The 26770-nt window shown below is 40.1% G+C and overlaps 2 protein-coding genes across 2 annotated transcripts in view; both read left to right on the forward strand.

Moving 5' to 3' along the window:
* The first annotated feature begins 18201 nt into the window (after positions 1-18201).
* Positions 18202-20402, forward strand: LOC308409974 (C-X-C chemokine receptor type 4-like). The gene is made up of 2 exons (XM_080903001.1): positions 18202-18357; positions 18733-20402. The coding sequence occupies exons 1-2, from the start codon at positions 18340-18342 to the stop codon at positions 19861-19863; spliced, it is 1149 nt and encodes a 382-aa protein (XP_080759127.1). The 5' UTR covers positions 18202-18339; the 3' UTR covers positions 19864-20402.
* A 2745-nt stretch (positions 20403-23147) lies between these two features.
* dars1 (aspartyl-tRNA synthetase 1) overlaps positions 23148-26770 on the forward strand; it is a 31973-nt gene continuing 28350 nt past the window's right edge. The window contains exon 1 of the mRNA XM_080903705.1: positions 23148-23305. Within this exon, the coding sequence (XP_080759831.1) occupies positions 23283-23305 (23 nt within the window). The 5' untranslated portion in view covers positions 23148-23282. The remainder of the gene's footprint in view (positions 23306-26770) is intronic.

Consider the following 26770-nt stretch of genomic DNA (forward strand, 5'->3'; position numbering starts at 1 on the left):
TGAAAATTGAGGAAAAAGTCAAATGAGGAAGTAGTGAGCACCATCTGGTGGATTTTGTTTTGATGGCCCTGGCTGCTCTTAATTCACTCTGCGTGTGATGAGGAAAACACCTAACAACTTGTGGACTTTCTATTTGTAATAAGGCTCTGTTGCAGCAGGGGAAAGTAGGTGCACAGAGGTCACTAACTGCTGAGGCAGGATTCTCTTTTACAACATAATGTTTGGCTGTAAAGTACCACCCAGGGCGGTCTGTCGACTTTATGTCTTTAGAGCTGTTTATGCTCTATTTATAGAAAAAAAGAAGAACATGGATGAATTAACAAACAAAACTCACTGAAATTGTGACATTTTTCTCCAGCTGCTCTATGTGTGTGTCTTTGAGCATGACCCTCTGAGGGAAAAGTGAGGCAGCCACCTTTAAAGGCCTATAATTTTATCACTTGTGGTCCAAACAGGCGTCTGTGACCGTGATCTGTCTTAGTTAACCAATAAGAGATATAATAGCCTGACAGGGGTCACACCAGCACTCACTCATGTTGCTAATGTCACACGTTGAAACCAGGAAGCTTCTGGGGGCGAAGCATATAACAAAATTTACTGGGCAATAAATTCTGCTGCTTTGGAGAGTATAGTGGCAGCACCGTGTTACGTTTTATGTCATAAAATCTGTGCGCTGGGAGAGTAAAATCCGCTGCAAAGGTTAGGAGGTTGCAACCATAAAAACACATTTCCCGATGTTTCATAGCTGATATAATTGCATTTTTGCAGCTATTTCAGTAATAATGTGCGATATCAACCTCGGGACGCCTTAATAATTTAAATAGGGCTGTAGCTGCGGAGCTGTTGTTCGTATCACCTTTCCAAATTGCTTTGTATTTTCCCAGTGCAACTGCCACAAGGTGTTATGCATCACCTCAAAATTACAGAGGAATAAGTGTACTCAATAAGTCTGTGGATTGAATCCTAATCATCTAGACTTTAGCTCTAAGCCAAGTAACGATTTGGAAATAGCTTTGTTGCAATTATTGTGTGAAATACTCAGCCCCAAACAAAGTCATTTACAAAGGCTTTCCCCTTTAAGCCATTAGGTGCGGGTCACTTTAACTGCATACTCTGAGGTCTTCGTGGATCTGTGCTTGTTAGGGCTTTGATTAGTTGGAATTCCCTGAACAAACACTGGGAAGAGCTCTCCTTTCCGTCTTTCACCGCGGGGTCAGTTTTCTTTGTTTGTTTGAAGGGTCCTTAACACAAAATTTGACACAGCAGCCTAATTCTAATTTAGGGGTCTCAATTAACCCAAAGGCCCCAAAATGTATTGCTATTACTTTTAAAGCTTCGAAAGTCTCTATTGTCAACTGTGTTTTGGAAAAAAGTGGAACAGTTAATACAAAAACCAGCTTACAGAATGTGATCAATAACAGTGTGACTGTGCAAAACTATATGAATGTATTGCTTTTAACACTAATCTGTTCATTAAAGGTGTTTTAACTTAGTTTGAGGGTTATGCATCTTACTGAAAGTGCATTCAAATTTATTCGACATATAGTCAGTGTTTGCAAATGCACCAGCTAGCCAAATGTGCAGCATCTTTGATTCGAGACAACGTGACTCTGTTCAGTATTATCGAATGTGGTGTACTGGAAGGACACTAATGAAAGTATCTGAAGTGAGGCAGGGAGACATTAGAGTTGGTTGCAGTCTGGATGGTAAAAGAAGCATTTTGTTGTTGTTGTTGTTGAATTTGGGCTGCATATCACTCTTCTCTGCTCTCTGGGGTTGTGATTATCTAATTACAGTTTCTGTTTAGGCGATAACTGTTTCACGTGACTGCCTCAGCTCGAGCTTCTGTACGCATGCACAATTTGATCTCTGATCTCAGGGTTTTTGGTCTAAATAAAACTGAACTAAAATAGAAGTGCTCTTGAAGAACAGGTGGAACATGCAGCTCCTTCAGGAGGCAGAGTGGGAATTTCTGTGGTTTTGACATTTTCACTGCTATCAGCTGCGAGAATGAAATGCTAACTCTGGATACATGAATGCAGAAGGATGGGCACAGCTCTAGTGTGAGCATGGGATGAGTGTGTTAAGTGAATGCATCGTGGATGAGTGACAGTAGTAGAGCACATGTAGCTGGTCTTTTCCTGCCTTGCGAGCATCTAATGGTGCGGAGAGCATATCCCGGTGGGGGAGACAAACACTATGGCTCTGCTGCCAGGTGTGCTGTCAGGTCTGTATTGTCAGCAGCAACAAAGCACACACCAGGCTCAATGGTCGTAGGGTATTCACATTCAGAGTGAGATGTGCTACCATTTACATTTATGCTGCTTGCGCCTGCCTGCCCACGCTGAGCAATATAACAGGGCCGTTTGTTCTCATATTCAGTATTTAAGATGTATTTTTCTCAAAACAAGAAAGCTTTTTCTCGTACACTTCCCCTCATTTGAGAAATTTATAAGAAAATGGTATAACAGCCTCGATAGAATTCAGCAAAAGGCTGCATGAGAAGCTAGAAAATTACTTTTAATTTTCTCAGATAAGTTAATTTGTACATGAACTGGTAGAAAGAGCCCTCTACACTGGTTTCATTTTTGCTGTGAAATGCAATTACCCACCCAGAAATAACAAGAATGAATTGAGACGTGTTCTACAACATACAGCCAGAGAAACGTGAACACACCATATACACACAGACATGACACGCCCAAGGGCACATTCATAGAAAGGCACACAAAGAAACATAAATACTAACACACACACACTCTGCCCCATTACTGCAGAAGGATCGGCCATCTGCCCCCAGCAGCAGCAACACAATGACCAGATCAGTGGAGTCCACTAATGAGCAAGCCTTTTCTGCTGTTAAAAATTCATTCACTGCCTCTTGCTGTCAAACAGCCAACAGGCTCTACAACCAGAAGCCAGAGTTCATCTGAGGAGGCTGCTCTGCCTGTTTCCAAAGCAGCAGCTCAGTTGCTTTAGTGCTGATGACTTAATCACCTGTGGCGGGGTTTGTTTTTTTTTGTTGTTGTTTTTGAGCAACACATCCAAAAGTTTGACTTTTCTCTGACTAAGATATAAAACCGTTTATTGCGTAAAGATTCATGGCACAATGCTCTGCACCTGTGTCAACAAGACGGAGCTGGTGTTTTGACACAGTCTGACGCCAGAATAGCAGAGCGAAGAGGCGAAAACAAGACTCACTCATATTTTCAAACCTCTCACGCAATCTGAGATGAGGGAAGTGCGACTCTAGCAGACTGGGGCTACTGCAGTGTCTCGTGATCTGTGGCGGTGTAGGGGTGGGAGGTGCGGGGAGGTTATTGATCTCTCTGTGGACATCTGTGGCATCTATCAGGAGAACTGTCAGTGTGAGAGAGAGGAAGTGAGGGCACAGTGGAGTGGTTTTATGTGTGTACGTGTGATACAGCGGGCAGGCAAACAATAGCAAGACAAACAGGTTCACTAAAAGTTCACCCTGTTTCTCTGCATGTCTCACATAAGCAACTTGTTTTCGTTTCGCTTGGTCCTCTTTCTGTTTATTTCTCTTTCTCTCCCTATGGAGCCCTGCCTTGCTTCCTCCCACTCGCTGCACAGAACACTGAAAGTTAAAGGGTTTACTTACGCACGAGGTGCTCTGAAAAAAAGAAAAAGAAAAAGCAGCAAAAGAGATAAGCTGTGCATCTGTAGCTATCATTTAATTATCAAGGCAGTGAAAAATGGCCATGCACTGGCCACAAATAATAAATGATGCTGAGAAAACTGGCTTCAAATTCTTTTGCAAGCTAAGCTGCTGGCTGGCAAAAACATTTTATCCAGACGTTTGCTTGAAGCTTCAAGATAATCTGTTGCAGGAGAAAAAGCAACATGAGTAAACTGCGATACTGACTTTCTCACCACACATCAGTTCGATAAGTTTCCTCTGTGGATGAGTTTGGGTTGGATATACAATTTCACAGGACAGAAGAGAGACAAGTCGAAGATGGATCAGAGGAGCCGTGAGAATTATGCATTACATAAGCAAACATAAAATAGATTCTTTAAAAAACTTGATTTATGACATCTTGTTGCCTGAAGTGTTACAAAGCTGATGTACTATCATTATCTATGTAGGAGAAATAGAAAAGCCCGGCAGAGGATTTAGAAGCCTGATGATGGAAAAAAAGAAAAGAAAAGATCTTTCTTAGTGTATTATGAAAGTCTGCCGCCGGGCTTTAAAACGCAGTAAATGTTATGAATCATGGGGAATGAGAAATAAGAAAAAGTTGGTGTGCTCGGCATGCCAGGAAGGGAAAAAAGGTTAAAAAAAAATAAAAAATAAAAAACAGTAGGTGTTGCATGAGTCACCATTACTGGAGCGCTGTTGGAGGCCTCATACATGGTGAGTAAGACTAATAATAAGTCTGAAGAAGGGAAAGATGAGTAAGATCAACTTACAGGTGCAAGAGAAAGTCTGATTACCTTTGCATTTCACACCATCAGAGGCAGGGATTATAACACAACATAAGCCCCTTTAAGAGATCAATGGGTTACATGTTAACGTTGGATTAAATTCCAATGCTGACCTGAATAAAGCCAGCTAATAATCCTCAGATGTAACCAAAACACCAGCTTAATAACAGTGAAATAGCAAATATATCAGCGTTATATATTGGGGACACCCTAACTCCACAAAAAGAGGGTTCGAACCCTCTGTGTGGTGTTTGCATCTTCTCCCTTTACCTGCATGGGTTGTAGCGTCCTCCCTTGTCTTGTGCATGTCTGTGGACAGGCTGGGTCTGTCCACAAACATGCATGTTAGGTTTACTGGGGTGGATATGATTTTGTGATGGTCTGTCTGTCAGTCTAGGTTGGCCCTGCGACAGCCGGTGACCCACACAATGACAGCTAGAACGAGCTCCATCACTACTTCCACCATGAACTTGATAAGCGATTAAGGAACTAAATGGATGGCTGGGTTGACACATGGTAGAACGACAGGACGGACAGACGAATGTTAAGGTTGTTTCCACATATGATAGCAGTAAAGACGGAACTACTGATACGATTACTACAAGAAATGAAGAAGTCATTTGGTTACCAAACAGCCGTAAATAGACATCCACACAACACCCACTCCGAATTCACAGATCAGAGTAATATCAGTCTGGTTTTCTTAATATCAACAACACTTTGAAGTTGTGTCAGTCTAAGTGTAAATTCTGTGTCATTTGCTGCATGAAACCTGTGATGTGAGCTCTTTATTGTGTTGTCAGATAACTCAGCGGTGTCAGTTAACACATGTCCGATGTCGGCACAACTTACTACCTTTCAGGCAGCTTTTTCAGGCAGCTGACGGTTATTCAACCTGAAAATGTTTGCTGGGTTAATTACATAGCTGCACCTAAAGGGCAATTAGCTTAGGTTAGCCTGACTACTGGAGGCAGTGGGAAAAGTCTAGCCAGGCTCTGTGCAGTGATTAGAATAAATAAAAACCTACCACTACCATTAAAGCTGAATCACTGACACATCAAACACCGTTAGAGTGAAACAACTGTGGGGCAGGCAACTCGTTATAAAGGTCAGTTAGCTGAGGGGGGCTGAAGATTGAGGTGATTATTCTCTATAGGTCACTAAGAGCAATCCTTTTCACATGGATTCCATTCAGTTCTTACTTCCAGCTGTATATTTAAAATGCGTGCACCAATACTTAACGCTTCAGGGATTTGTCAAGATTTTGCTTTTGCTCTGCGAACAAATTTAAAGCTGTCATGTCGGTGGTTTAACCCCATTTCTTGGCAGTTTGGTATAAAAGAGCAGCTCCCTGTCCCCCCACCTGCTTTTGTATTTGTCTTTTACTCTGTAATCGCTTCTGTTAGTGTGTTTGTTTTGCGTCATTTTAATGTGATACTTTTATCTTGAACCACAGGACATAAAACTCACTGTCTTGTTTATTAAAAGCCAAGCTTTATTACACTTTTATGCCATCGCCATGGAAGGAAGCACTTCAGAAAAACATGATTCTGGCTTCCAAATCAGACACGTTTATGAACTTCAACTTTTAGGGTTTGGTCCACAAAGCAAAAAAATATTATTAAAAAAGTCCCATTGTCGTCACGCTGTCATATGTACCCGTTTGACACATGGTTGCCACAAAAAACAATATCTATTTTAACCACTTGAGTATGTGAAAGCAGACAGAAAATATTTCTGTCTGCTTTGTGACTGGGTGATTGTCAGTCGTGTGAGCTGTGCGGCTAGTCAAAAGGAGAAGTCCCAAATAAACACGCCCTCTCTTTCTATCTCCTTTAACCAGACAACATAAAACATCCTTTAAGGTGAGAAATGGAAGGATATTGCCCTCCCAAAATTTGATGGTACATCATCAGCTTTGTCAAACGAGTTTTGTGTCACTCTCATGTGTAAACCTATAAATTGTTTAAACAAAATGTGTTTCTTTAAAATTTCCATGTCTTGTGTGGTAGGTTTAAAAATCCAAAATGCATTATCTTTATGGTTCTTGATAGAACGTCTTTCATATTTTTTTGTAATGACTGTCACATGTAATCTTATCTTGTGACATTTTCCGAAATTGGACATGGAAAAGTTTTTTTTAAAGAAAAAGGAAGTGATGTTTTTGTTTATCCACATCAAATGCTTGAGACTTGGGTGAAATTGAAATGTCACTTCTGCAGTTTTGTTTTTTGTTTTTTCCCAATAAATTTAAGCCGAAAACCCAGAGTCATATACATGAGGCATATTTCAAATAAATGATATACTCATCTCTGGTTTAGAAGTAACTCCTCAGTGTGAAACCTCACAGCTATACTCAAAAGCACCTTCTTTTCTCCAGCACGCTGTCTCAACATCTGCTAATATATGTGTCAAAGTCACCTAATTTTGTCAGATAACATATAGAACCAGATGGAAGGCTCCCTAGAGGGAGAGGGGCCCTCATTAATTCTATTTTGCTGTGTACACACACACACACATGCATCAGCCTAAGACATAAGCAGCTTGTTGATACCACAGAGAGTAGTTCTTACAGATCCAAAGCTGCCCTGAAGGAAAGAGGCCCATGATGGATCACGCATTGATTTGATTTAAAGTGAGGGTGAAAGCCGACGTCCATGCCCTCTGCCAGAGAGGTGAACCGTGATTGAGCAATGGCTGTCCAGAGGGTTCACTCAGGAAACTGTAAGTGGACAGGCTGGACCTGCTGCTAACAATCACCTTTTGTACAAATCAGCTGGAAATGAATTGTTGATTCACAGAGTGGAACAATAAGAGAATTCCAGCTGCAAGCTATTTCACCACACCATGTCTGAGCTGTCGCGTCTTGGAGACAAACACAGAAATTATTTGATTTTTTTCAATTGGCAGTCATTAAATATTCAATGTTTCGCATGCAATGAACGTGCCCAAGCCTTACCTGAGATTCTTCTGTTTACACATAATAATATTTCTGGTGCCGGCTGGGTTACTTGTCTCACGTCTTCCCCACCTACACACATGGTTTTGAAATCCAAATCGGAGTCCTTATCAGCACCGAGGAGCAAAAAGAAAGTGCCCGCCACACAGAGAGATGTTTTTTTGTTCTTTTTTTATTATTATTTTTTTCATAAAATAGATAAGATGTATTGTTTACACTGTTGGAAGAAGAATTCAAATAATTCACTTAAACACTTAACATATTATTTGATATTAATACACTGGTTATAACAGTGTGCCAAATTAACAAATGCTGTAAATATGGGAAGGTTTGCAGAGTTTGTGCATGCATTAGGTGTTTATGTGACTGTAAAATGAGCAATTTAATGCTTTAATGCTATAGGGACAATACATGTTGGTGTTTCAGTACGAGTAGCTATAACTCATGAGTACTACAGGTACAGATACGCTTGCCAGCCTTGACTACAGTTCTGTTTGCATAACAGAATTTAAAATCCTAAAAGTAAAGAAATGTGGTGGCTACAAAGCACAAAAATTCCCCCTCTCTTTGTAGTGACGTAGACGTATACAGCAAAACATCAGTAAATGGAAATGATGTAGTTCCTTAGAAATGTATGAGACATTATCGTAGCTGAGCATATTTTCATTTTACCGCTGGCTGTTTGTATGCGTTTCATTTCTGAAAATCACTATGTTGCTACTCTCGTTTCTACCGCTTGTAAAAGCCTTTACTGTGTGATACACGTCAGGAAAACCCCTGTGATACACAGGAACTGATGTGATTTGCAGCTGCAACGTGTCTAAAACAAACAGAAAATAAAACAAGCGCTAGAAGAAAACAAAACAAAAAAATTGTCAGTACTTTCCATACAGTTTGACTGAAAGATGAGCCACTAAAGGGTTCTTTAGCAGTCTAATCTAATAGACTAGCACATGGTCCAGTGTGAAGGTTGCCAGTAGTGTCCAATAAACACTTCAAAACACACAAGGTTTATCTAAGATACAAGACCAAAGTAAACAGTGAATCACAGCAAGACATGATACCAACCGAAACACACATCCTGCTCTTACTGTCATACAGATGTTATTGATGATAACCCAGAAGCTTTGTTGACACTCCTGATAATGACACATTCTGCCACCTGCCTAGGGGCAGTCCTTTCTGGCCACCACAGCTCAAAGCAAATATCTAAGTGTCTCGCTGCTTGACAGATAATAATCAGTCTAAACAATATGAGTTCAGAGGAACTTGCTTCCACCTGGGGCCTGAAAAACCTCTGTCTGTCTCCAGAAAAGCAACATTTTATCACACCCTGCTCTTCAAACTCATGTGCGGTGTTGACCTGCTGCTAATAATTCATGGTTTGTCAGAAGGGAATGTACTTTGAGCAAATGGACCCTCGAATGCTGAGGGGATACCGGATTATCATTTTCAGAAGAACAAAGAGAACAAGCGCTAAAACAAACAGCATCTGTCGTATCCTGATCAATGCCCTTCCTGTGGGAATGCCGTGCTATTGGTATGCTGATAGAGTGACCAGTGCCCATCCTATATCCTGTCATAAACAAGTCTGAAGCATGCTCCAGCTAAATAATCAAAATCCGAAGACCGGATGCTGATCTAGGCACAGCAAACCCACATGTATTATTTACTCCTTACTTTTGTTTACACAAAAACACAATAATCCTCATAGATTTGGGGCACTAGGGGGTAGGGAAGGCCCAGTATCAGCGGCGGGATCTATGGTCTTTGCAGTTTTTAGAAAAGAAAAGAATTCAATTGTGCTGAGAAAATAAACCCAAAGGCAGCTGAGTACAAAGGGCCTTGACTCCCAAGCGAGCACCTTCAGGAATCAACCAAAGAGTTGGTTTGAGGGGGAAACTCTATCATAAGGCCGAGGGAGTACTGACGGTCAGTTTGTTTAGCTCTAAATCCTCCTATTTTTTATTCACAAGGGGCGCTCCTGGTCTGCCTTGATACAAACATGAGTAGAAACAGTGTTGTGACTCCCTCCAGTAGCATTAGGATGCTTCTTTCTTAAATAATGCACATTTCAGTATAAGTGCTTCCTTTGTTTCCGTATCAGAAGCTTTGACATTGCCAGAGCGAAGAAAACACTCAGCAAGTTCACCTGTGTTTATTCCAGGTGAAATAGAAAATTGGCACATGGTTGGAATTGCTTCACAAGAGGCTCCAGTGTAATCGGTAGACGATGATTAACTCATGTGACTCATAAAGTGAGAACCATAGCAGAAAAACAAAAATTTTGTTGTTTTACAACCCGCTGCCCTTTCCTGGAGACGGTAGGAAAAAGAACATAAAACAATTATTTGCTTTGTGTTCGCTTCAGGCAGTTAGTGTAGACAGTGTCATTTTTAAGACAGGACGGCACCACGTGGGCGGTGAAGCATCCCTCTGGCCGAGGCTGATATATATATATATATATTCCTCCTGTGGTGCTTTGTTCTGGTCTGGTGCTGGACACTCGCTCTGGATCGGAGAGTAATGTCACTCATCACAGGAACCTCTGTCCATCGATACACAAATCCACCTTGTCAGTTTTCCATCAGTGGGTTTAAATAATGAATGAAGCCTGTCTCCTTGTGCTGAGTGGAGCTATAAATCAGCACTAAAAGCAAACTGCCCAAGGCAATACAATAGCTTTTACAAAGACACGCACACTCCCTCTATGGAAAGCTTAAAATGCTATGTTTTTGCAGAATAATCTGACGCTTGGTAATGCTTATACCTCGCTATGTTTGGTCTGGTGCTGACCGGCAAAATAAAATAACATCACTTACGCTTCATTTTGCAAATGCACTTTTTGTGCTCCAGTTTTTTTCTGAAATATTTCAGCATGTTGACTAAAAGCCAGCAATTCCCAGAAAAATATGCCATCAAGTATTTGTTTGTTTTTTACAGCTACAAATTTGGTTTAAAACTATAAATTAGAAAATTTGTTATGTTGTGTGGCCTAATTAGTTGCAAATTGAAATAAACAGTTTAAAAATGCATTTGTGTGCTGGTTAGTTTTTTCTGAGAAAAACTGCTGCTAAAAAAAATCCTGCAAAACTTTTGAAGTTAGGAGCAGCGGTTGAAAAGAAAGCATGGCATCAGGTTTATTCCCTCTGTCCCTTCTGTGGTTACTCGACCCAGGAAAGCTTATCTACTGTCATCTGGTCTATTGTTTCTGCTATCTGAGGTGATCAGTGCTGAGCTAAGCCTCTGTTCACATTTGAGTCCCCCCCTCCTCCACATCCACACGGGCCAGATGGAGGACCTTCACCTGCGGGGACCCTGAAAGAACACTCGCTGTGATCTTCTGTCGTATACAAATGCAGGAGAGGGATCTCCCTCAGTGTCTGTAAAAAAAGTAACTCAGGGAACTCTTTCAGAAAATGATTTACATTCCTTCTACGGCAGGTCTCTGATGTGCAGAGGCAGTGGAAGTTATATAACCTTGTTTCTTTGAGAAAACTTGAAAAGAAAAGATTTTCAAATAAACATCTAAACTGCCATGCAAATGAACCTGGTTTAATCATCCACACAAGCAAATGTGTGCTTGTTTTTTGGGGGTTTTTCCATAACGTACTTCCACTCATGACTGATAAACTCCACTAGGCACTGGAGGCTGTTTTGATAGTATTTTAACACTGTTGCAAGGCAAAACCACAGTGGAGACGTTGCTGAAAAAGGAAAAGGAACCCTGGTTGCATTTATCATGGACTCATAGAAAACACCCTTCCTATGTAAAAACTGGCTGCATTTCTCAAGCGGCTGTTACTTGCCTTGGATCTGCGCCATGTGTGGATAAATTTCTCTCCTAACTGCTTGAGGGCAGTGTCAACCATTTCACTTTTTATTGGTTCATGCCCTTGTGTCTAATTCTGCAGGGACTCCATGTCAGGACAGGCAGCAGCAGGATTCGGGGTAATCAGCGTGAAAATGTGCTGGAGTAAAAATTGCCTGCTTCCAGTTGTCGCCCACCAACGTTGTCAGACCAGTGGCTGAGGAGTAAGCTTGTTAGTATCATGTAGGAAATACGAAAATAAATCACTTGGGCCTCATGTTGAAGGCATAACGCGTGTGTGTTGCTGTCCTACTGTGACCCCAAATTGACTTCATCGCTGCAGTCAGAATGATTAACATATTTTAAACTCACTTTAACCCCTCAGAAACGGATACTTAAAGGTTCGTTTCAAACCCACTGGGCTAAATGTTGCAAACTCTTTCTCTAATTGCACACAGACACTCAAACACATCATTGTGCAGATAAGATTTGGGGGCACAAAGCGATGAAAAAGACAGAAGTCAAAAGACCGCAGATTAGAAGTTAATTTCTCTCCAGAGTATCAAACTCACGCTTCCTTCCAATTAATCAACATGGACATGAATTTGCAGTGTAAAGACTCCCTGCACAGCCTTGCATTTAACACTGATTTCACCAAGTTATCGTGACCTTGACTGAGGTCGAGTTCTTTAAAAGGGTCGGCAACACATGCAACCCAAGAGCAAAGTAGGAAGTTTAAGAGGGTGCTTTCCAAAGATAAGGAGCAAGCTTTGTCTTTAAAGTGGCTCTATTGTTCAAACTCGATCCCTTTCCTCAAATACAAACACAGATACCAAGCAAGCCGGATACTTTTACAACATTTTTGAGGAAATATAATCATTAATAAGTCTTTGTGCCAACCAAACTATATTCCTCTGACAATGACAGCCACTGCGTACCATTCAAATAACGGAGAAAAAAAGGAGTGGGGTTATGGTCGTTTCTGTAAAATACCCGCTTTTATAATTAAAGTCGTGATAAGTTTTAAGAGTATCAGTTCCCCGCTGTCATGTTTTACACACTGAGGCTTGATGCGTCTTGTCTCGACACAAGACAAAACCCAAACAAAGGCGCAGAGAGAAAGAAGGATGAGTCTCTGGCGTTGGACAAGAGCCTCCAACCACCCAACCCCCACAAGCAACCTTGTCCCTTGTACAAACCTTCACGATTAAGAAAACAAAGCGTACCCTTACGGAGCACTGACTGATAGACAGATAAAGACGTTTTGCATTCCAGGGTACATAATGCATTGAAATATGTGCAAACATGAGGGAATGAATTCAGATGATATTAAGTCATTTAAAAACACAAAGCTTCAGTCCTTGTACATTACAGAGCCCCCCATGACCTGCTTTCCACAAAACAGATGTAATACTTACTATACATGATTCATATGGCTCTGACAGTGTGAATAAGGTCAGGGTAAAAATATCTGATCCAGCAAAAGCACTGTAATAACTCAAGGATGTTTCTGAAGCACCAAATTCAACTGCCAGTGAAACCCTGCTAGTACATTTGTAAGCACACACAGTTCTTTGCATGTACAGGGAGACTCTACACACACACCACATTTAATTCCTCAGACAAGAGATTAAAGGTATTTGAGTTACCAAAACCTTTGGTATATTTACAGGCAACACCCAAAGTCAGCTTCAATAACAAAGGGTGGATGTTATTTTCTATGTGGTGATTTTAAAAAACGTGCGGGAGATATTTGAGCAGAGCTATCATTATGAAAAATTATCCCATGTCGACTTGCCGAGGGGGGCCGGGATGAGTTGGAACTGGAGGGCTGGCGTTGACTGAATCGCACCGCTCATTCTTTTCTTTATCTCACTGGCATTCTTCTGCCTCATTTCAATAGCCATTCTTTACTGAAGAGCCCCCTTTGCTGCTGTTCACACTTCTAGTGATTTGTATTCTAAGTAGCTCAGAGATCTTTTGTATTCTGGGCCGATAGCAATCTGAATCCTCATGCTGACATGGGAGGCTGGAGATATCCTCCTGGAGCCAGAAAGGGTCTTATTTATTTTGAGTAGTGAGATCTGTTTTGTTTAAATCCTAAAAAAAAAAAAAAAGCACTGTGTGCACACATTCTAAAAATGATGAGAAGGGTGAGCTCTAAAACAGGATAGATTGCTCTGAATGGTTAATGCCTAGGAATTTAATTTTCTTATTTACATTTTATAAAAGAGATATGAATAAAAATTAATTAAAAACCCAAAAGCACCCAACTAAATGCCAACTAACAAAGAAGACAAGCAAAAAGTTTTGTGTCGTCCACCGAATATAAAAGATGGATGAGGACGAGGAGGTAAGCCAGCATCAGCTCGCATTACCTTCTCAGCTTAGCTAGAAGACGCATCTGTTATTAACTGTGACGTTGGTCATATTAACTGGGAAGCTAATAGAAAATAGGTGCCTGCTCCACAGACCTGTGCAGATGTTTTGAGCCACCACTTATTTCTTTATATTTTCCTAGGTAAATGAGAAATAGGTGCAAATACTCGATATAAGCCAAAGTTTGGACTATTTTAACATGCTTGAAAATTAACATTTGGTGAGACCCTTTTCTTCCTGTTTCCCTTGCTTAAAAATGGCTTCTTCACAGCCACCAGGTGGTAACCTCATGCATCTCTCAGGTTCTGTGTCAGGTCCTTGCTGGATTTTCTTTATATTTCTTAAGAACACAACTTCCACATACTGTTTATCTGCTGGAGATATTTTTTAGGCCTTTGACTTCTTCATTTATTTTCTACAGTGCTTTTTCAGTTTCCTCTATTTGTAAAGGACTGCCAAGTTAATACATTTTTGGGAATCACCTACTGCTGCATAAACACTTTTTAACGTCAAACTGAGTCATCTTTGGCATTTTCACAGATAATACAAAAGAAATACGCACAGATTACATGTTTTGTGACAGGCTGCTAGCAACAAAGTACCTGAAGATACAATAATGTTTGGGGGTTTTTATTTTTCTTCTTGTTAAGTTGATGATTACATGTAGAAATAACACTGGTTCATGTCTTGATTTAGGTTCTTTTTCTTTTGCGTGAATGATTTATAGGTCACTGTTGGGTGGCTAGACTAAAAAAATTCCTCTGAAGATGGTCAGTCAAAAGGACTCGACTGAAAATGAGCGAAAAGGCAACTAATTCCTATAGAAAAGGGCCGTGGCTCAAGACTTGATGCAGAATATTCGGCAGTTAAGAAAATGAATGGAACTGATGAATGAAAGTTTAAAGCAAACTTTGCTTAACACTTATCTTTTATTTTGACAGGGCCACACTGTTTAATTGAGCTAAGAGGATTTGAAAGTAGAAACTGAGACGTAAACCTTTTAATGAGGTCACAGATCAAGGGAATATTTTCTATTCCCTTCTAAACAATGTGACTTATTTTTGGAATTCAAGGAGTCACACTTCCCACATTGGTCATTAGAAAAAAAAATGTATGCATTTCCACAAGCCTCACTTTTTCAGCAAGATTTTCAAAACGTGAGAGTTATGAGAGAAGCTACGTCACCTGGCTTCCCTCATGACCACACCACAATGGTTTATGCCAGTCAGCACTCATCACCCATTTCATCATTGAATGGTTGTTATCAGTTGAAAGAACTCCTGTAGATGTCATTAGTGCCTGCCTATTGAGCCACCTAGCAGGCTCAATAGGCAGGTATCACCTAATTTGATGGTGGTTGTTCTGCCTTGCTGCACAACAATAACGGGTTGGGTATTGCCACTTTCAAGCAGTATAGTGCTTAAAACTAAACTCTTCATGAGGGTGGAGGAGGGGTGGGTGTGCCATAATTAATGACACTTACATGCGAGACTTCAGTTTGAGACAACAGATATAAAACACAGGGATTTTGACTGTGGTGTTGCTCATTTTTTTTAGGCTCCACATTTTGAAGCCTCATTCTTAGCATCTTGGCCTCCATCGCATTTGGTTTGTACTAGTCAGATAAATCTACAAAAATGCAAAGACCACAAACATGATAAAGTCGGACAGTTCAATGTGTCAAATTAGCAGAAGTGAGGGCAAACAGAAAGCTATCTGCTACACTCCTTGTGTAAGGACATTTTGCAATCAAAGCAACTATGTCTTTAACTTCAATGTCAAGTTTGAAATCCACCCACTGTATAGTTGTTTTTGAAAAGGTACTAGGCTGTAAACTTGGGCTTTAATGCTGCTAATTGGGTATTTTAACATAGTCGTCTATAGGGTGGTTGGAGAAAACCTCACATGGCCGTTAGAGGAACTGCAGTTCTTTGTTTTTCTGCTTTGGCTTAATTTTTCAGCACCAAAAAAGAAGATTAAGACTCATTATTTGATTATATTTAGGCACCAAAAACTACTCAGTGGTGAGAGTTTACAAGGAATGCCACTCTAGGTCTCCTACATGATCTGGGTTGTTTTCTGCTTATCACCTATTAGAACATAATAAGGCACTTTCTGGACTACAAGGCCAAGCCTATAAGAGTGATTACTATTTATAAAGACCTTTCAAGTGTGGGGTGACATTTGAAACCAGCATGGGCAAGACTTACATCAGACGCTGTATGAGCTACTACAACACAAGTATTTCTTAATTTTTGCTCCACTTTCAGCTGGTTTCATTAATAATTGGATTTGCCAACTTGCTCCCTCCACTGACCTGACTGAAAATAGCCCGTAACAGATTATAATAGCTTGATGCTTTATCCAATAGCCTGCTAAGTCTTTTTTTTAAGTGTCCCTCAAAAAGCATAGTTTAGACTGCTGCAGCTGTATGTTTCTCAGCTGTGTAATTTCAAAAACCTTTAAATCCACAACACAAAACCTTGGAATTGAAAACAGGCCTTGGGAATATAAGCAAAATGTTTGGTTTTCAACCTACAAAAGCTTGAGAAAGAAAAATAGTTCTGAAAATATCTTCAAAAAGTGAGTCATTAGAATTCCCCTCTGTGGCCAAAATGATTTATGGAATGTAGAAAATTAAATGCTCTGTGTTATTCAGCACTGAGATGAAATCCAGCAGTTCTGCTCGTGGACTGATAACAGAACAACTGTCTCCGTCTGAACGGCATTGATAACAGCATCATACCAATACAGTGGCCTTTCTCTGAGCTGCAGGTTCCCCTTGTTTCCTCCCCTCAGGAGTCCAGCTGCATGGGGATCTGAGAACAACAAACAGGATTAATCTACAGCAGAGTTTCAACGCGTAACCGTTTCAATCGCTTTAATTCATATGATGCGTGATTAATATCTCTGAGAATATTGATCTGTGCTATTTACTACAGTTGTTTCATTTTTACTTTTACACGTACAGCAAGCTGCACACGCCACAACTACAGAAAGTGAAAACGTAAAATGCACATCTCTGTCTCAGCCGCACTGCCGGGGATTTTACAAATACATCAAGGACAGAAAGATGCACACGCCTTGACTGAACGGCTAATATCAATTCATTACATCAGTTTGAGTGACAAGCAGGACTGACTCTCCTTAGGTCACCTATATTCGTTTTTTACATTCGACATTTTATTGTAGTAGAAACATAATGCCACAGCCACAAAACAAAAAAAATGGCAGTTTCGGTCCATCTTCTTATATTAGCAGGAATTTCATGAGTAAGGCATGACTATGGTATTTTCCAAAAAAAACTTCCTCATTTTGAGCACCAGGATGTTCTCTTAAACCTTTGTTAGATCTCACTGCCAATTTTATTTAATTAAATTGTGAACTGTGGAGACTTTTTCAAGGCTGTTAATGTTTTTAAACGGTATGTGTCTCTAACAGAGTGCTTTCAGCTTTTAAACTTTAATGATGCCTACTTTTGATATACCGCTTTATAAATGTGCTCAGAGTTGATATAGACAAGGGGGGGAAACACGTGTCTCCCATAATTCAAAACGAATGCGTCTAGAAAGCCAAGATCAGCCCTTATCATAGGGAGGAGATCAGTGATGAAGATGGGACTCACAAAATCTATCACTGCTCTCATATATCAAAGACAAGAAGTGGTATTTGCGTGCCACATGGAGCATATTTAGTTTCAAACTACCGTCAGTTCCGTCTCAGAGGAGGGCGGGGAGTTTTGTGTGGCCCGGTCGCGTTGTCATTACCCAACTGAAATCAGAGTGGTTTGGTGGAGCCGTGGGAGAATGAATGCTTTGCACACTGAGGCTTGAAAGCCGTTTGGAAAAAAAAAAGTTATAGGGTGTGTGGTTCTCTTTTAGATCCGCTGGGGGTCATTTAGCACTTAAGAGCGCAGACATAACAGCGCTTGAAAAGTGACAGGTTGTGTATAAAGGTGAGGAGAAACTCAGTCCTCTACTGATGAAATCTGTCATCGGAAACGGTTATTAAGTGATTTGTTAGGAGAAATATAAGACAGCGAGGGTGTGGGGGCTTAATGACCAGCTTAAATGTCAGACCTCACTTTACGCAGCCTGAGGAGTGAAGCGCTAAATGTGAGCCAGATTACGTGTAACGTGAAAAAACCCGTGTAATCCTAAAATTGCCCTAATTTCCATATAACTCAACTGTTGGGACTTTTGTAGGGACCCCTTTTCCTCTTTTAGTGTCTGTAATCGCGTGTGATGGTATTTATATGTTCTCCAAAACGTCATTGAGTGAGCACATTTCACTGCAGCGCTCTTAACTTTTTACATTTAAAAAACACAAATCTATCGAGATTTAATGAAAAGGGGACAAAACATCAAGAAAAATGTTTATTCTTGAACCTAATCCGAGATTTCATTAATTTCACATTTTTCACAGTTGCCAAATTGGTTTTATACACCGTTTCCAGACGCGTACTTCAGCTCCTCGCTTTTTTTTAAATGTAGCAGGTAAAACCAAACGTTTTTCAAACACATACTTTCACAAACGCCCTTACCACAAGTACAGAAGTTTGATTTATAGCGAACCTTTTTGGAGACTTTGCGTGCATCCTGCTGCTGCCCCTCCCTCCCTTTCGGGGGAGGAGTTAATGGCACGGAATAGTATTTATTGGCAGGCGCTGAAACAAACAACTATCGTCGTGCGTCTCATGCCAACCTTTACTCACTAGTCCCAAAGTTGGATTGTTATCACCATGGATGAAAGCGTGGAGGTGAGTGTTTTTCTGTTGTTCCCCCAACCTGTGTGTGGGATTGTTTTTTCTTGTTGTATGTGTGACTTTTTTCTTTCTTTTTTGCGTGAATAAAGTTTATATTTTTCCACGTGTTTGCAGTCGAGTAATTCACTGGTCTTAAACTTAGTGTCTCCTTCCATATAAAAGTAATTTGAAGATAGAAAGTAATTTGAAGAAGAGGACTTTCTCATTGTCACTTCCAACTTAAGACAAAAGTTATCATAAAATATTATAATGTATTTATAGGAGATGTATAATAAATTTTTAGGTAATCTGCCGCTCTTAAGTAATTAAATGATCCTCTTAGATCTCTTCTGTTTTCTAACTTTTGAATCTTTTTTTTCTCTTTTCCAGTTCAACTATGATTATAGTTTTACCAGCAACACTTCTGACAACATATCAGAAGGGTCTGGATTTGATTTTACAGACCTGAATATACCGGAGATCTGTGGCCAGACATTCAGCAATGACTTCAACAAAATCTTCCTACCTACAGTGTACGGAATAATATCCATTCTTGGGATAGTTGGTAATGGATTAGTTGTACTAGTCATGGGTTACCAGAAAAAGGTCAAAACAATGACAGACAAGTACCGGCTCCATCTGTCTGTCGCTGACCTCCTGTTTGTCCTCACTCTGCCCTTTTGGGCTGTGGATGTAGCCAAAAACTGGTACTTTGGAGGTTTCCTCTGCGTGTCTGTGCACATGATCTACACCATCAACCTGTACAGTAGCGTGCTGATTCTGGCCTTCATCAGTCTGGACAGATACTTGGCAGTTGTACGGGCTACCAACAGCCAAGCCACGAGGAAGCTTCTTGCAAATAGAGTGATCTACGTGGGTGTGTGGCTGCCGGCAACCATTCTGACCATACCTGACATGGTCTTTGCAAGAGTGCAGAGCGTGAGCTCTTCAAATATCAACTTGAAAGAAGAAAGCAAGGAAACGGCAGACTCCAGGACTATCTGCCAGCGCATGTATCCAGTGGAAAGTGACGTCATATGGATAGTTGTTTTCCGCTTCCAGCACATCCTGGTGGGCTTCATTCTGCCAGGCTTGGTTATCCTCATCTGCTACTGCATTATCATAACAAAGCTGGCACAAGGCGCAAAGGGCCAGACACTGAAGAAAAAGGCATTGAAGACCACAGTCATTCTTATCTTTTGCTTTTTTTGTTGCTGGCTCCCCTACTGTGTTGGCATCTTTTTGGACAACCTCGTGATGCTGAATGTGCTCACCCCCTCATGTGAACTGCAGCAAGCGCTGGGCAAGTGGATTTCTGTCACTGAGGCGCTAGCCTATTTTCACTGCTGCCTAAACCCCATCCTCTATGCTTTCTTGGGAGTTAAGTTTAAGAAATCAGCTAAGAGTGCACTGACAGCGAGCAGCAGATCAAGTCAGAAAGTGACTCTCATGACAAAAAAGCGAGGGCCAATTTCATCTGTGTCAACCGAGTCGGAGTCCTCGAGTGTTTTGTCAAGTTAACTGTCAGCCTCGGAGTCTGTGACTTGATACTCTCAGGAGTGAAAAAGCTAAGCTGTAATTTCAAAGAACTACAATCTGTACAATTGTAAATGAAAGAGTTTTTATACGTGAAAATTTTTTGTGTGTGTGTGTGCCTTTGTACTTCAGTCGTGTGGCTTTTGTGGTTCTTATTTTCTGTATTTTATTTTCTGTTCCTCAAAGCAGATCGTGTCCTCAGGCAGTGCCTCATTTCCATTCATTCAGTTTTACAATCAATACCCATTGTCCTAGTTTTTATCCTTATAGTCTTTGATGCTGTATCAAAGCTCGGACACACAATGTCCTTTCTGGGGTTTGTTAGGACTGGTAGCTGCTTTTTGAAACATGTACATAGTTTGTAGCATATCTATGTTCGCACCTAAGCTGTGCGATTATCTGAAAGCTATAATTTATTGCTGTCATCCACACTGGAGTTTTGTAAAATAACTTTTGTAAAAGTCCTTCAAAATGATTTTTTGTACTGTTTTTTATGTGTTTGTATTGAAAATAAAAGAAACTCAAACATATTTTGTGGTGCGCCTTTTCACTGGCTTCTACTCCCGTGTGTGCATGTGTATTATCAAGGGGGTTGGGGGAGTGTCACACAAATGTCACCACCTGAACTGGCTGAAAAGCAGGAGGAATGAACAGACAGGCCCTTTAATTGCAAGAACATCTGTGCACTTTTACATCTTAAGCAGCTGTGACACAAAAGCTAAAGTTTTCAATTTTAATTAGTGACCATATGGGTCTTAAGAAAGATTAAGGTCCCCTTTGACTTATTGACTTTTATCATTCTCTGTCATTCAGAAGTTCAATGACTCAACTTGGTCATTCTTTGACTCACAGAATGGAAATAATCATTCAGAACTGAAGCAAAATAAGAAGGATTAAATCTGATATTATACAGTGATAACATAAAATATATTTCTTTGAACAGACGCACCAGTCTTTCTGTTCTGAATCTTTTATCTTCTTTCATCACTTTAAACATTTAATGTGCAAAGAACAAAGACAGACAGATGCTCGGGCTAGGAAGGACAACAATAGCTTTCAAGTAGAATAAAGCCATCAAATGGCAGCAGTACAATGCAGCCCTGGCATTTATTCAGTGGATTTCCATGTCTACATGTAGAAGAGGTGAGAAGTCCTTGCATCAAGCTGCTGTGCCATGCAGTGCAGTCATTCATTCATTCAAAGCTCCAACTGAGATACATTTCCATGTCTTTACATATAGAAAAGGTGAGAAGTGCTTCCATCCACCCACAAAGTTAGTGGGTATTTTCCTCTCACAGTAAAGCAGAATTAAACATGAGGCGCTTTTTGGATTTGGAAATGGACCCAAACGATCCAAAATTAGCATAACAGTTTGCTTTCATCACAAAGTGCAGGAAAATACCCTTTACTGTACTCACATAACTCACATAATTGTTCTTGATCTGCATTCCTTTTTGCTGGATGGTGATCATCACAACTATCGTGTGCAAGATTGCACTCAGATTACACATATCAGGGTTATGCACTACTCGAATGAATTGATATCAGGTATTGAACACAGAAATATCTGTATCATCTGTTAATGGACTTGACTGATTATATGTTTTGATAATTTCCTTTTCAGAAACACAGAGCATCGGTATAATAAATTGGATACGCAGATGCCGTTTTCCTTGAGACTGACTAAAGTGCCCATTTAAGTGCATAAATTTTAAGTGGTCAGCCCCCCGAGGGAATCCATCCTTGGCTGCAAGAAGGTGCCCTTTCATCCATTATTAAAGCCATTATTCTCTCTGTTTGGTCAAAATATACCGTTGAACAACTCAAGTCTACACTGCTGCCCTACTGCACTGTCAGTGTTGTGTTTTTTGTTGCAAAACATCAATATCCTCTCTTGCAAAAATGCAAACTTTCTGACATGTGATGTAGCAGGCAAAACAAACCCGTGCAGAGAAGTGTTTCTTGTTTGGCTTTCTGGGTTAAAGGCCAAAGCTGTTGAAGTAGGGAGGAAATTGTTTCAATTGGTCATTCATTATCTCTATGGATTCTGGTGCAAAGTTTCAGACTGGGACTTCAGCCTATTGTTCAGTGTGCGCAGGGGCTCATTTAACTGTTCCTGTCGAGAGATGTATATTAAAATTATGAGTGACATGTCCGGTAAGCGCAGAGATGATTTTAAAGGACTAATGCGAGCTAAGCAGGAAAGAAACACAAATGCCACAGGGCGGTTACATGCTCCACTAAAGGTTATGTTGTTTTGGTTGAAAAGTGAGCAGCAGGAAGGCTGCTTCCTCTATCAGGAGCTCCTGTGGGTAAGAGCCTGAGAAAAGCTTTGATGACACCCCCACTGTATTCAAACCACCATCACTCGCTGTGCACGTCATTCCTCCAAAGGTCACTGGATACCTGGATGCACTTAGTGCACTCAACCAAAGGCGTGAAAGTAATTTCATGGAGTGTCACTTTTAGTGTTCATGTGGATGTGTAAAACAGCCCACACATGTGGTCACTTTTGTTGTTTTCCTTGTGTGTATGTTGCCATTGGTGGGCTGAGTTCATTAGTTCAGATGTTACTTTCTTAAATGTAATTGTTTTGTAACCCATCAGTGAAATAAGAGTGATGAGCATACAATACATTTTTTTTCTGGAAATAAAGTGCCATCAGTGGAAGTCACTTAAGACCACAGTCTGCAAATAGTCAGTTTTTTGCCACCAAAAATAATTTCTGTTATTAATAATAGTAACTCTTTTAAAAAAAAACAAAAACAAAACATTAATATGTTCTGTTTAATCTGCAGAGTCCCACTTTAATTCATGATAACAAAGAAAAGTATGTGCATTGTAACTGCTTACTGGAAAATTCTTTGAACTTGGTATTTTAAATCAGCTGCCAATATTAAGTTTTATATTGGGGAACATACATTTTCTTTAATTTCTATTGTATAATATTATAAGAGACTTTGGGCTTAGACATGATGTCGTTTTGGATCTAGGACTTACATCTGTTATCTCAACCTGTTTTTAGAGAATACTCTTTTATCGTCTCAGTCTGAACATTGATTTAAAAAAAACAGGAGAAAAACAAAGGGCTTGAACGTGCTTCCTTGATTGTTTTGCACCTTTTCAACAGATTACTCTTGATTTCTATAAATTTCCTTCATTTGTTTGCAATAGGGCTGTTTTGTCTGCTCTGTCAACCTGCCGGATAAACCTCAGTCAGTCGGAACTGCGTAGTGCAATTTAGTTTCTAGCCGGGATCTCGAACATCCGGTATTCTGTGCGCCGTCAAAACAGGTCCCTTGTTCCCGTGCCCGTGCATGCTGCGAACAGCTGATGTCGTGCTCCTCACTGTCACACAGTCGTGAAACATTTTCTCCCAAGTTTTTACAAGCGAATAAGTCGACATGACGAAAGAAGAATTGCAGGGGTAAGAATATGAATAAAGTGTTAAGCTGTGCCTCAGATCTCAGAGCGCAAAATGATCTTACTGCGGTATGCTAACTCGGAGAGCAGGCGGCTAGCATTACCTTAATATGACAGATGATTGCATCAGACACTTTAAAGTTCTGCTGCTGCAAAATTAAAAGCTTAAAGGTGTAAGAAGTGTGAGACAAAAAACAAAACGAAGCCATGACTAGCTTAACCTGCTCACATTGCCGTAAAATTTGACGTCATACTGGCTTCACTCGATTTTCTGGTGAGAAGTTTTAAGAAGATAATACGACCTCTTAGAAGTGGTACAGGTGTTCTGATGGTTTTATAAGTGGGTTAAAATTGTTTTAAAATATTATACTTTACTTGTGTGTCTTTGCAGCTGAGTCAAACCTGGAATCTGAATTAAATAATGTCACATTTAAGCAGATCTTTCACACATTAGCTGCACTATATATACTCTCAATGCGTCATGTACAGCTGTGATCAGAAGTTTGCATAGTCTCATTACAGGCATGAATGTTATGGTAATTTTTAATTGGAATGATTTCTTTGAACTGTTTTTTTTAATTCCAGGGTGGAATGATTGTACAGTATAAATCTTTAATGAATTAACAAAGAAAACGGGACAAAGGGGGAAAAATAGCTGTGCTTTTCTTTAGTCTAATGTTTAAATCCAAGGTATACATACAGGTTTAACTGTATACATACACTCACTAATTTTAATAGTGCTAAATGTTCTAGGTCTTTTTTTCTTCTTCTTGAAAGCCCCATTGTTAAGTCCTCAGTAGTGATCACGATTGGCAACAACTGGTAGTTTCTCTTTCGAGCACGTAGCTGATCAAAATGCCAAGATTGTCAGCTCTAACAATTGTACACAAATAGTGTTCAGATGTGTCACCACTTCGCCAAAGTTTGGAAGATGTTCATAAACAAAACAGGAACCACCAGTGCTCAAGCCTGTCATGAACTGGAAACTACTGTATCACCATCGTCACTGTCCACTGCAGAGTTTTATATCCGGTCTTTAAGTGATGACGTGATGAACCCTGCTTCCAGGCCCAAACCACTCTGCGCTTATTAAGGCTGCTGTGTTTTTAATGTGTTTTAATGCTTTGTATCTTGTTCTGTTTATTCTCAACAAGCCCCTAAAAACAGTCAGTGACCACTGTCGGCCTCTCTCGGCTTTTATTACCACTATTCATTTCAAAGTTCAGTTTTTAAAACCTTATGATGTAACTACAGCCCAGCCGATGCAGCAGTATAGTAATGACTAACCTCATATTGCAGTTGTTCTCCTGACTGAAGTTCGGTCCATTTACAGCATCCTGCCATGTGATTGCATTTTTCCCTAACCATTGGGAATCCTCACATTAACACATTGGGGGAAAAAAAAGTTAGCACTCATCCTCCAGCTTCACTGTGTTTATATTATGCTAACATAACTGTGTTGCTAGCGATCACGTAGCACATCATTATGTACCAGCGAGCCAAACCTGAGTAACCCTACAAAACATCACTGCTGTTTACTTTCCTGTCTTCATTTATGTCGGAAATGATAGCAGAGCTGTAGGTCTTAATTTGTTTCAGAACTCTCTCAGTCTGAACCTGGTATATTTTATTTAGCTGGAAACTAACGAGCTAACTCCCGGCTAACTTCTAACTCCGTTAAATTTCATAAATTCTGTTTTCATGGATGCCTGCATGTTAAACTGGTCCAGCAGCCACACTGATCATTTTATTACAGATGAAAGAATTTAGACAGTTTTTCAACTCTGAATGATGCCGCAGTGATAGTTTGACTTAGGGACCTGCAGCAGAGTTTGGGCCCAGGCATGGCTAATGACATCAGACTTAAAGAGCAGATTGCCATGGACTAAGAGGCTGCTCACCAAGAAAGAATCCCATGCTCTAAAGTCAATGCTTCCAACTTTGACTGTAATTTGCAGTTGCCCACATTTACAAGCCAAATGCCTTCTAGAGAAAAGCTTTGAGGTCAAATGAGGCAGAGATTGCTAATAGGAGGAGTAAAAGTCAGGCTTTTAGACTTAAGACCACTGGGGCATCTGTCAAGCATGGTGGTGGTAGCATCATGTTCTGGGGCTTAGTTGCTGCCAGTGATACTGGTATAGTGCACAGAGTGAACTGAATAAGTAAGGAGGACTACATTTAAATTCTTCACTGCACCTAAAATCAATAGACAGTTGAATTCAATTAAACTTTGATTTAATTGAATGTTCAAACAGGAAAAAGATGTCAAACACAAATCAAAACTGGTTTTGGAATGGATAAAACAGGCTAACATTAAACTACTGGAGTGGCCAGGTCTTCAGAAACTTGTTGAAGGCTACGAAAAATGTCTGGTCGAGGTGTGACTTACTGAGGGACATTAAACCAAATGCTAGTGTATACTTTTGACCACAAGTGTAATTGCGAGAGGTCAGCTATTCCAATTATCCTTTCACTTTAAAATATGATAAACTGATTCTATTACTTGCAAAGTTGAAAATAACTTTTACTATCATCTGTTCTCCTTTAAATGATAGCTGTGGTTATCTTGGGTTTTTGGAGGTCTGTATTCATTTTAAAGAAAATAATCTGGTGAGCAGAATGTTTGTCCTTTTCATACATGATTAATAACTTAAGAAGGCTAACAGCCCAGAGGATTTTAAAGAATAACTTTACTGGACAAAGGTAGTTTAAAAGTCACGTTTGCAGATGTCAGACTTGATGGTTTTTGTTCATGCTCATTCTAGAGTCTGCTTTACTCGTGCCATTTCCATTTATGGGCCACATCAAAACTTTAAAGTGGATGGTTAAGTCATTCAAAACTACAATAGACCGTGAGTGAGTCACCATAAAAATAAAAAATCAGCACGTGTAAAGCAGAAAAAAAGTCCAAAGTAAATATCACGGTACTTACAATGTTTGTGTTGAGACTGCCAGCTTAGTTATTTGCAGACAAGCTGCTGTAAAGCTTTAGATTAACATCTCACCAGCCAGTTTGAATGAGTGGAGTCACCAGCTTGGTAGCATGAAATAGAAGATTAATAACACATCAGTTCCCTTGTGTGTGCTGTCATTTTGCGTAGTGTTTCTCTCATTTCATGTTATTTGATATCAGCCACTGACATTATAGCTATAATCCTTAATCCCTACAGCTCCATGAGTCTATTATTGCCATTAAATGACTTTTGAAAGTTGATAGGTGCAAACGCAAAACATGTTTGAAGTGGCATGCGTTTTATTGGCTATTCTGGTAAGAGTCAGTAGTTTATGACTGCTTGGAAGGAGTCATAAAGGAGGAGGAGGAAGAAACAGGGAAACTGGGAGAGCCAGTGAAGTCAATGACTTTTAGCAACTTTAGGCAACTACAGGGGAAGAAACTGCTGAAGACACCAAGGAGAATGTCCCTAGATAGCCTAATGTATTTGTTGCTAGGTCAAGTCAGTCAACGCTA

This window comes from Rhamphochromis sp. 'chilingali' (genome assembly GCF_963969265.1).
Source record: "Rhamphochromis sp. 'chilingali' genome assembly, chromosome: 14".
Lineage (NCBI taxonomy): Eukaryota > Metazoa > Chordata > Actinopteri > Cichliformes > Cichlidae > Rhamphochromis > Rhamphochromis sp. 'chilingali'.